Here is a 12,100-nt window from a genome sequence, read left to right as displayed (position 1 = left end):
AAGAACAGACCAGACTATTCACTGTATTCCTCTAGCATTAGTATCTCAATGGCTGGCTATTCATGGCCAAAAAAATTTATTCTTCAGCTACGTAAATACTGGGCCAACCTTCTTAAAGAACTTGGACAGGGAGAAGGAAAGAGATCTGTTTAATAGGGTCAAAATGCAGCTAAGGGTTTAAGGGATACCTTCAAAAAACATTTAGCCCTGCCTACAGTCTGTCAAGTAAGGCAACCTGTAGCCACGATCGTATGGTCGTGGAGGATAATTTCCTTATTAATGCAACATTCTTACTGTGCTTAAATGCAGGCCTCTCTTATATAATAAAATATGGTGAAGAATTAGTTACAATATCACAAATCAATACATGTAATAGCAATGTAGGGGATGAAAGGATATATATAATACAAAAAATGTAATTGATTTTATCTCAAATAATGACTCAGTTGTCTATACTCCACAGTCATGCTTCTATCAACAATATGACAAATAAAATGCTTTTTGTTTTCATATACTATAGAGATGATTCTTCTGTCTATTAACAAGAGGAAGGCCAAGGTTTGGGTGGATGGATGGAGTGAAGGAAGCTCTGGGTGATGGGAGGATAGATGTGAGAGAGGCAAGAGAGCGAGCTAGAAATAGGAATGAATGGCGAGCGATTGTGACGCAGTTCCGGTAAGCTCTGCTGCTTCCTCCGGTGCCTTGGAAGACCGCGGAGGTAAGAGCAGTAGGGGATTCAGCGTTATGAAGCTTCATCTGTGGTGGATAATGGGGGAGGGTGGGCTGTGGCACCCCTAGCAGTACCAGCCGAACTCAGTTGAGTCCCTTGTCAGGCTGGGAGGAACGTAGAGAGGAGAGGTCCCCTTTTCTGTTTCATTTGTTTGATGTCAGCTAACCCCCAAAATGGGGGAAATGCCTTGGTATATGTATGTATGTATTAACCAAATATATCTTCTCAAGACTTTCAAGTACATTTATAAAAATTTGATAACCTGGTCAAGATATATGCATCGACATAACTACTAAAACTTGTTTATTCAAACAAATTTTATCACCTTATAAAACTTTAAATATTTACTGTATACATTATATGAATCACAGTTATCTTATAACTAAAGTAACTAAAGCAACTCAACAACCATCAACTAACTTAACCATAAAAACTGTACAGTTATGTTGCAGGAGAGGGAGGAGACAGCTTAATGTACTACACGGACTATATAAAAAACATAAAATTTTATTAGCGACTTTTTACAAGTTACAAACCATTGCCTTTCTGGAGCCAAGCAACTGCAGTACCCTTAGGTATGATGACAGAGTTCTCTAAATGGGAAGACCACTAACTATTTAAGGGTGCACATCTAAAAAGACAAATTCGTAGATAATTCATATTTTTCCTTAACTAATACAAACCCGGAGTTATTTATTATGGATATTCTTTCGGCAAAGCTTGAATGTAGCCAATTGGACTTTTTGGTGCGAGGTGGCAACCCTACCCAAACATTGGGTAGGGGGTGGCTAGGGGTACCAGCCACCTGTGTATATACTCGATGAATAGTGAACTGGTCACTTTTTCTCTTTGGCTTTGAGAGAGCAGTTGTCTCCTCTTTCTCCTCCTCAAGGTTGCCATAGACGCTGACGAATATTGTCGTCCACGCTCATTTTACGCTAAAATGGGCTACTCCTTACAGTACGCCTTATGAGATACAATTTAGACTGTACAATACTGTACTATATCCCAGCTGCATTAGAGTACTTTCGTCAATCAACTTTTTACCCGTTTCCTCTTCATCTGCCATCAAACTTTACACTACTCAAAATTGTGACTCTTATTCAAGAGTAAATCCTTCTGATTGACCCCTACAAGAGTCTGGGAAAGTAACTCAGTACATCAGCAGTCTTATTTCAGTAAGTTTCAATAACAACAGAATGCAAGATATCTTAGAAACGTAAAACTCAACAGAGAGGAAATACGGTTAAAACTGGTTGATACAACTTTTGAAGTACTGTGGGTAAGACTGGTTGAGACAAGAGCCAAGATCCAGAAATTCACTTTGATGGCTAGTGAATTCGATGAATGATTTTGAAATGAGCAAGTTGAAAAAGCAGGAATAGCCGTTTGATTAAGCTATATGCAATAACATGAACAGGACTGGGAAAAATTGCTGAGACAGAGAAAGAAGAGAGTGGACTGAGAGCGCACGAGACAGTGCTCACTGGACTTAATTGACAACAGCCACAACCCAAAGTGGGTGTACTCTTTCTGAAAGCTTGTTATCAAAAGAACTGGAGATCCTTTTAGAGAAGAGCCAAAGAGGAGGATACCAGGAGAGAGAGAAAGAAGTCGGGATATCTTCAAGAGAAAAATCCCCAAGACTTCCTCTACTATATCCAGACAGTTCCCCTTGGGAGGATGGCCACCCCAGGCAAGGAGAAGCCTCCAAGCAGGAGTATCTCTGAAAGTCATAGTTTTCAGCTAAGCCTGTTAACATGGAAGAGAAACGTCACTCTTCGACCACGGCTGAGATCAAAGAGAAGTTGTGAGTGAGCAAGGGGGACGGCTTCTCCCGCTACCACTGCTATCAACCACAATTGTTGTTGACACTGCGTTAAAAGTTCTATAGTCGTATGACAGCTGGCGCTGAGCTCTTCTCCTATGTAAAGAACGTAAGCTTTGTATTTTGCATAGGAACAAATTATTGTTTCACAACTTACTGCATGACTATCCTCTAACTTGATAAGTTTTTTATATATTTTCTATTACAAGTGAGAAAATCTTTATCACATATTTGTACTGTATGCAATATTATCTTCAACTATATTTTCATATACTTAAATATGAACCAAGTTTGAAGTCTCTGTGACAACGATGTCCAAACTTATGGCTGATTACATGAATTGGCTATTTTGCTTGACTTGACCTTAACCTTTGACCCCGACCTTCCAAATTTAATCATTTCCAGCTTTTTACATAAGAGTTAATCCCTGCAAGTTTCGTTACTCTGGGATTAAAAATGTGGCCAGGAAGCTGTTTGCAGACACACACAAACAGAGGGTAAAACATAACCTCCTTCCAACTTTGTTGGTGGAGGTAATAATAATGCCCTCTGACAGTAAAAACCTCTCATATTTTGTCAATTGTTTCACAGCATAATGACAGCGTCTCAGAAAGATGAAACCTGCTCAAATGTTTAGAAAGACATTAACTTTATGGAAGACAGCCTGTGAATAGTGGTTTTCACACGCCCCTGTTGTATACACGACACCCACAAGGTGATCGCGCGAGGGTAGTAACCTCTGCATTCCATGCTATTATCTTTCTCTAGTATATTTGGAAGATTTATATTAGAAAAGTGTAAAGGACTTCTTTCACCGGCCGTCACAGGTCTCTTCCCAGAAATAGATTTTTCCTGCGTCAAAATCCCTTAACTTTCTTATATGTCCAGAATAATTTAAGCATTTTAATAAAGACAAAATATTGTAAACTTTCCCCTACAAAACTAAACAAAAATTGATGTCAAACGACTTCTTAATCACCTTACAATAGCAAATTTTCTCATTAGGTCAATAAAGGTGAAAGCTGTGGTGCAGCCAGTAATTTTACTCTTCCGAAAACATTCTTAACATTGTAAAGGTTGTGCATTAAGTGCAAGTTGTGGTGAAGCCAATGAATTCAGCCTTCTGAAAGTGTTATAAACTATGTAAGGCCAAGCAGTAAGTGCATGTGGTGGTGCAGTCTGTAATTCTAGCCTTCTGGAAGCATTGTAAATGCTAAACCTGAAAAGCAAATCTTATTTGTAAAGAATATTGGAATCTTCTGATATACAACGTTTACTTACCTATAAACTTCTTGGATAACGCAGCCATGCTTCTTATCATAAGGTCACTTTTGCAAACGTTCCTGTAGTGATAAAAAGAATGAACTATAAAATATGAATATAAAATATTCTAAAAATATATAAGGGTGAAAAGGTATCATATAAACAATAAACGCAAAAGTATCACAAACCAGTGCTTCTTTTGTAAATGAGGCAAAACTTCAAAGTGGTTTTAAAATGCAGTTCATCCATTACCATGATTTTTTTAAGAAAAATCAACATAAGATGTCAATTTTTTTACCAAATTATGGTAGCATTTATAACTAAAATATGATTTTTAAAAAAAAAATATTTTAATTATAAAATAAATTTTTGAATATACTTACCCGGTGAATATATAATAGCTGAGCCTCCGGCGGCTCGACAGAAAAACACAAAAACTCGCGAGCGATCGCTATGAAGGTTGCGGGTGTGCCCACTAGCGTCAACTATCGGCCAGATACCGCATATACATGTAAACAGACCCAATTCTTCTCATCCCGCTGGGTCTCTATCGGGGAGGAAGGGGGGGGCCTTTAAATTATATATTCACCGGGTAAGTATATTCAAAAATTTATTTTATAATTAAAATATCATTTTTAAATATTTAACTTAGCCGGTGAATATATAATAGCTGATTCACACCCATGGTGGTGGGTAGAGACCAGAGTTAATTAAGTTTACAGCATATATGCTTAGAGTTTTTGACAGTTATATCATAACAAAACCCAAATATATATAGGTACCTGGTAAGGAAGTTGACTTAGACTATTACTCTGCCTTATTAGTCTGTATTCCTCACGAAGCCCAGCGATCCTCTTAGGATGCTGAAAGACTCCCAGGAGCTGAAGTATCAAGGGCTGCAACCCATACAACAGGACCTCATCAAACCCCTAATCTGGGCGCTCTCAAGAAATGACATTTGACCACCCGCCAAATCAAAAAAGGATGCGAAAGGCTTCTTAGCCTTCCGTACAACCCAATTAAAAAACATTTCAAGAGCAGATTAAAAGGATATTGGAATTAAGGGAATGTAGTGGTAGAACCCTTACCCACTACTGCATTCGCTGTAACGAATGGACCCAGTGTGTAGCAGTCCTCGTAAAGAGTCTGGACATCTTTTAAGTAAAATGACGCGAATACCGACTTGCTTCTCCAAACGGTCGCGTCCATAATACTTTGCAGAGATTTATTTTGCTTAAAGGCCACGGAGGTTTCTATAGCTCTTACTTCGTGCGTCTTAACCTTAAGCAAGCATCGGTCTTTTTCATTCAAGTGAGAATGAGCCTCTCGTATTAAAAAATCTGATAAAATATGACAAAGCATTCTTTGACATAGGCAATGATGGTTTCTTAACTGAGCACCATAATACCTCAGATCCACCTCGTAAGGACTTAGTACGAGCTAAGTAGAACTTAAGAGCTCTAACTGGACACAGCACTCTTTCAAGTTCGTTGCCTACGATCTCTGACAGGCAAGGTATATCAAAAGACTTAGGCCAAGGACGAGAAGGCAGTTCATTTTTTGGCCAGGAAACCAAGTTGAAGTGAACATGTGGCTTTTTCTGTAGAAAAGCCGATGTTCTTACTGAAGGCATGAATTTCACTGACCCTTTTAGCCGAAGCCAAGCACACTAGGAAAAGCGTCTTGAGGGTGAGATCCTTCAGGGAGACTGAATGTAATGGCTCAAACCTGTCTGACATGAGGAACCTTAGGACCACGTCTAAGTTCCATCCAGGAGTTGCCAAACGATGTTCCTTAGAGGTCTCGAAAGACTTAAGGAGATCTTGAGATCTTTATTGTTGGAAAGATCTAAGCCTCTATGACGAAAGACCGAAGCCAACATGCTCCTGTAGCCCTTAATCGTGGGAGCTGAGAGGGAGCGAACATTTCTCAGATGTAAAAGAAAATCTCCGATTTAGGCTACAGAGGTACTGGAAGAGGACACAGATGCCGGCTTGCACCAGTCTCGAAAGACTTCCCACTTCGACTGGTATACTCTGATGGTAGAAGCTCTCCTAGCTCTCGCAATCGCACTGGCTGCCTCCTTCGAAAATCCTCGAGCTCTTGAGAGTCTCTAGATAGTCTGAAGGCAGTCAGACGAAGCGCGGGGAGGCTTTGATGAACATTCTTTACGTGGGGCTGACGTAAGAGATCTACCCTTAGAGGAAGACTTCTTGGAATGTCTACCAGCCATTGAAGTACCTCGGTGAACCACTCTCTCGCGGGCCAGAGGGTAGCAACCAACGTCAACCTTGTCCCTTCGTGAGAGGCAAACTTCTGCAGTACCTTGTTGACTATCTTGAATGGTGGGAATGCATATAAGTCCAGATGAGACCAATCCAGTAGAAACGCGTCTATGTGGATTGCTTCTGGATCTAGGACTGGTGAGCAATAGATTGGTAACCTTTTGGTCAACGAGGTGGCAAAGAGGTCTATGGTGGGTTGACCCCAAGTAGCCCAAAGACTCTTGCCCACGTCCTTGTGGAGGGTCCATTCCGTGGGTATCACCTGACCCCTCCGACTGAGACAGTCTGCCAAGACGTTCAAGTCCCCCTGGATGAATCTCGTCAACAGGGAGATGCCTCGATTTCTTGACCATATGAGAAGGTCCCTTGCGATCTCGTACAGCGTGAGGGAGTGTGTGCCTCCTTGCTTGGAGATGTACGCCAAAGCTGTGGTGTTGTCTGAGTTGACCTCTACCACTTAGTTTCGAAGAAAGCTTTCGAATTTCATCAAGGCCAAGTGGACTGCTAATAGCTCCTTGCCGTTGATGTGCATGCTCTTCTGACTTGAGGTCCACAGACCCGAGCATTCCCGACCGTCCAGGGTCACACCCCAACCCAAATCCGACGCGTCTGAGAACAACACGTGGTTTGGGTTCTTGACTGCTAGGGATAGTCCCTCTCTCAGACTGATATTGCTGTCCCACCATTTCAGGCATGCCTTTACTGGTTCGGAGACTGGGAATGATACCGTCTCTAACGTCTTGTCCTTGTTCCAGTGAGAGGCTAGATGGAACTGGAGAGGCCGAAGGTGTAGTCTCCCTAGCGAGACAAACTGCTCCAGGGATGAGAGAGTCCCTACGAGACTGTTCCAACTCCTGACTGAACAAACGTTCTCTTTTCAGCATTAGTTGGACTTTGAGCAGGGCTTGTTCTATTCGGGTGGCAGACGGAAAAGCCCGAAAAAACTGGACTGCGAATCTCCATCCCCAAATATAGAATAATCTGGGATGGGATCAGTTGGGACTTTTCTAGGTTGACCAAAAGTCCCAACTCCCTGGCCAGACTCAACGTCCAATGTAGATCCAGCAGACAGCGAAGACTGGACGATGCTCTGAGAAGCCAGTCGTCCAAGTACAGGGAGGCTCGGATTCCCGATAGATGGAGGAATTTTGCCACATTCCTCATGAGCCTCGTAAACACGAGAGGAGCAGGACTGAGGCCAAAGCACAGGGCTCGAAACTGGTACCCCACATTCCTGTAAACAAACCTCAGAAACGGTTGGGAATCCGGGTGTATAGGAATGTGGAAGTATGCATCCTGAAGGTCGAGAGAGACCATCCAGTCGCCTTCCATTAATGCTGTCAAGACAGCCTGGTAGACTTCATCGTGAAGTTTGTCTTGAAAATGAACACATTGAGCGCACTTGCCTCTTACGTACTCCTGCAGTGAACGTAGCTGCCAGATCATTGGAGCCATCCCTGATAGACTTGTTCCTGCAGAGAACGTGGCTGTCAGATTAATGGAGCCATCCCTGAAAGCCTTGTTTATGCATGACATAATTGTACAGCAAAACTTCAAACGCTCGAAAAAACTCCTAACAGGAGATGGTCTAGCTCTGAAGCCGACCATAAAATCTTGGAGCGTCTCATGGCCAGGCGCCAGGGAGAGTCTATGAGGTTTGAGAAGTCTATCTGGGCAGAGGCAGGAACTCCCAGGCCGAGAACTTCTCCCGTGTCATACCAGACTCTCGCTCTATAAGCCAGCTTAAAAGTAGGGAAAGCAAAGGCTGTCTCCCCCAAACTCCTGGTGATTAACCAGTCGCCTAGCAAACGTAAAGCTCTCTTAGAAGAGCGAGAGAGCACTAGCTTAGAAAACAACGGCTTCAAAGTAGCTAGGCCTAGTGTAAACTCTGACGTTTAGGCGAACGAGGAGCAGCAGTTACAAAAAGATCCGGACAAAGATCCTTAAAAATCAGCATGATTTATTTAAAGTCCATAGAGGGCTGATCAGCTTTAGGCTCCTCTCCGTCTGACAGAGTCCTCAAGGGAATATGTAGGAGGGGGATCAGCAACTTCCTCATCTGAAGGAACCTTGTCCGACAATTGCCGAGTCTCAAGCAAGGGAGAGACCTGCCGTGGTGGCAATGCTTGACAAGCAGAGTCCACACGCAAAGGAGCAACAGTAGCAGTCAAGGACGTTATGTCATGTAACTGCTTAAAGGACTGACCAGCAACAACAACAGGTGCGGGAGGACGCTCGACGTCAACTCGAGACTGCCTTGACTGCCTAGACTGAGCAGTCAAAACAACTCTTGACTGCGGTGCTTGACGCTCAACGTCAAAACAAGTCAACTATGCTGGTTGGCGAACGTCCTGAACGTCAACAAGAGCAAGCGGCAGCGGCTGAACGTCCACAAGCGGCTGAGAGTCAACACGGGACTGCATCGAGTGAGGCTCTACAAAACATGATTGACGTGACTTTGTAACGTCAATGTCAACAGGACGAGCAAAGGCTCGTTTGGGCGGCTGACGGCCAGGATCTCGATCAGCTAAGCGGCGAGGATCATCGTGAACCTGCTCAGCAGAATAGTCCTCCATAAGAGAGGCAAGCTTATTCTGCATGTCTTGCAGTACAACCCATTTAGGATCAACGGGAATGGGTGCGGTAAGAGACGAGGGTAACGTCTGTGACTGCAAAACCTTGCCTACAATAAGACTCTCGGAGCCTGTGTTACGCTTTTGTTTAGGCAGCGAGCAGTCTTCCGATGACTGCATAGGGTCAGAGCTGTCCCAATGGCTACAACCAGGACGCTGGACCTGTCCTGAAGGGACTGACTTTCGCTTTAATGGCCTCGAAACCTTGCTCCACGGTTTCTTACGCGAAAAGCCTTCGGATGACGAGGAGAAAATCGTCTCGCTCGTCTTATGGTAGGGGTGGTCTTGATGAGACACGCCTGAAACCATAGAGGGAACGTCTGTTCGCTGATCAAGGCCTCTCGAATCCATAAGTCGTACGACATTACTTCTCCCTGGGGCTTGGGAGCTTGCAAGAGGTCCCGGACTAGGCGAACGACAGGCACGAACAGACGAACCCTCGGTCGCAACACTGATAACACTTTGCGCAATTATCACTTTATCACTACGATTTTCTGTTTTGCACTTACTTCACTGAAATCGAATTTTTCAACAATTCACATTAGGCATGAATAAAACTGATTTCTACCTGAAGCACGCAATTCTACCCTACATCAAAAGGTTATAATTGCGAAATAAGTCGTATAATGTAAGCACATTAATACAAGCAAAAAACAGTAAACATATATTAAGATAAAAAGATCAGTGACTGGGGAGGAGACTAAACACTAGTTCATTCAAAACTACGTTTTCAATCTCTCACCGTACAGTGCCTTGGGACGAGAATAAAAACTAAAAACGTTTTATCCTTTCTCCCCGTACAGAGACTTGGGACGAGAGTAAAGAACTGACTCGAGAACAACGTTACTCGCTTGGGACGAGAATAAAGATCGGAACGTTCTCTCTTCCTCTCTCTCTCTCTCTCTCTCTCTCTCTCTCTCTCTCTCTCTCTCTCTCTCTCTCTCTCTCTCTCTCTCTCTTGATTTCACACCGAAGAGAAAAGCCCACTCACCTTTCGTCAATAAACAGGTTATTTGACCAAAGGAAAAAACTGAAAAGACTAAGAAAATTAAAATTAACAAGTTCCTTTAAATTAGTATTTAAAACATTTAAGTTTGAAAGAAGAATGAACAAAACGTCAGAATCGATTTACTCTTTCTGCAAAGTGAAACCGTGATTCTCTCTCTCTCTATCGTAACGATAGAGCGCAAACTGCGTAGCATAAAAAAACCAAACGTTAGTTCATCTTTGAAACAGTACGAAGACTATTCAAAGAAAATCTTTCATAAAATATCTACTAAAAAATATTCATTTAATAAGTTTTAAATCATTTGCTCTGTAAAAGTTATTTACGATTGAAAGGGCTCAACGTTGTTTAACTTCGGTTTCCAAGTTAGGACCGCCTACTCTCGGATTAGGGGAGGAATAGGTAAGGTCGCATATAAACAAATCATTAAAATTTATCTTGATGTTTATTATAAATGGAAAGCTAATCGAAGAGGCCTAATAAAGGCGGTTGAGATATAAAATATATAGAGGAAAATCTATAATTAACAACAACAATTTATAACGTGATAAGATAATTGCTAAAAGCCTAAAACACACTTCCGTACTAAGGGAAGGGTCGGCCATTTTTAAAAGTCAAAGAAAGTCCAAAAAACAATCCAAAGTCATCAACAATTAAATCTATCCAAAAAAGAGTTCAAGATTTAAGTTGAAGATAAAACACCTGCACTGCGAAAGCTCAAACCAAAAGGAAGTACTTCACCAAGACTGTTGAAAATCTCCAGGTTAATAGCGAGTAATGGTACGTCTTGTCGATCAGACCGACAGAGAAGAATTGGGTCTGTTTACATATATATGCGGTATCTGGCCGATAGTTGGCGCTAGTGGGCACACCTGCAACCTTCATAGCGATCGCTCGCGAGTTTTTGTGTTTTTCTGTCGAGCCGCCGGAGGCTCAGCTATTATATATTCACCGGCTAAGTTAAATATTTAAAAATAGAATTTCAATAATAAAATATATTTCGACACTTATCTGGAAGCCGCATAACTAATATCAATAAAGCATGAGCTTCTCAACATTCATCATCTCCTCCTACCTCATTGACGCAAAGAGCCTCGGATAGATTTTGGGGAACGGTTTTACTATAGTTATGGATGGAAAAAACTTTTATACTAAAAACCAGGTGTTTCCTTTAGAAAAACATCCGCTTTCTTCAAAAATGACACTTATTTTCACTGCAAATAAAAACTTAATTATCTAGGAAATAATATTCAATGGGGTTAGCGCACACAGCTCAGCATGTACCGCCTGCCAGTATATAGGAGCTTAATGTTTTTCTTTATCTGAGAGCGAAGCGAGCGCACGGTGGAGCAGAAATCATCTTTCTAAAAAAAATATCCCCGTTCTTAAGACGGTCTAACAGGTTTTCGGTTCATTTGCTGTTGAAATAAAGGCCATATTCAGAGAAAACACATTATTTACTACAGGATAAACTACTTTTTTCTGATCAAAATGTTGTTCCGTCCGTAACTAAAAATTTGCCAGGGGAACTTCAAGCAGTGGTGTTACTGTGTTTGGTTCCCTTTTAGAATGTGGTTTTTCAGGAATAGCTTTTGGTATCTGAAAATGGCCAAATTTTGAAAAATATGGGTTTCTACAATTATTTGCATTAGAACAGTGGGGCGTTTGTATATCAGCGGCCAGTTCCTCCCGCGTGGATTAAAAATGGACATCAACTAACCTAAACTTTCCCCCCCATAACCTAACCTACAAGCCGTGTCTTTACCTACTTCCTTAACAGGGGGGGGGGAGGGGGCTAACGCAACCCCCTTACTTAGCCTTATTCTCAGTTAGCCGTAATCATACATACAGGTGGCTGCTATCATACATACACCCCAGAACAGTTCCAAGCACCAATAAATAGACCAGAAATACTCATTTTCTTCCGTAAGAATATCGTGGTTATGTAAATATTTACCGAAATCTTTATTACTGAACCGATCAGTCCCAACTACACAAAGCTCTATGGGTGTATGTACGATAGCGGCTACCTATATGTATGATGACGGCTAACTTATAATACGGCAGAGTAAAGGGGGTAAAGCGGCCCCCGTTAGGTAATTAGGTAAGGACACGGCTTGTAGCTTAGGTTTTGTGGGAGGGGAAAGTTTAGGTTAGTTGATGTCCATTTTTAATCAATGCGCGAGGAACTGACCGCTGATATACAAAGGCTCCAGGCTCCCAAAATACCTATAACTGTAATACACTAATAACACTTGGAGCCTTTGTATATCAGTGGCCAGTTCCTCCCGAGTGGATTAAAAATGGACATCAACTAACTTAAACTTTACACCCTAACATAACCTACAAGCCGTG

The 12,100-nt window shown here is 42.0% G+C and overlaps 1 protein-coding gene across 4 annotated transcripts in view; it reads right to left on the bottom strand.

Moving 5' to 3' along the window:
* LOC137629846 (deoxyribonuclease TATDN1-like) overlaps nt 1–12,100 on the bottom strand; it is a 73,590-nt gene that overhangs the window by 60,952 nt on the left and 538 nt on the right. For all 4 annotated transcript variants that reach the window (XM_068361504.1, XM_068361502.1, XM_068361505.1 and 1 more), the window contains exon 2: nt 3,840–3,901. In XM_068361504.1, coding sequence (XP_068217605.1) covers nt 3,840–3,879 — 40 coding nt within the window. In that variant the 5' untranslated portion in view covers nt 3,880–3,901. The remainder of the gene's footprint in view (nt 1–3,839; nt 3,902–12,100) is intronic.

This window comes from Palaemon carinicauda, chromosome 2, assembly GCF_036898095.1.
Source record: "Palaemon carinicauda isolate YSFRI2023 chromosome 2, ASM3689809v2, whole genome shotgun sequence".
NCBI lineage: Eukaryota > Metazoa > Arthropoda > Malacostraca > Decapoda > Palaemonidae > Palaemon > Palaemon carinicauda.
Note: the sequence above shows the minus strand (reverse complement) of the source record. Positions and strands in the feature narration are given on the sequence as shown.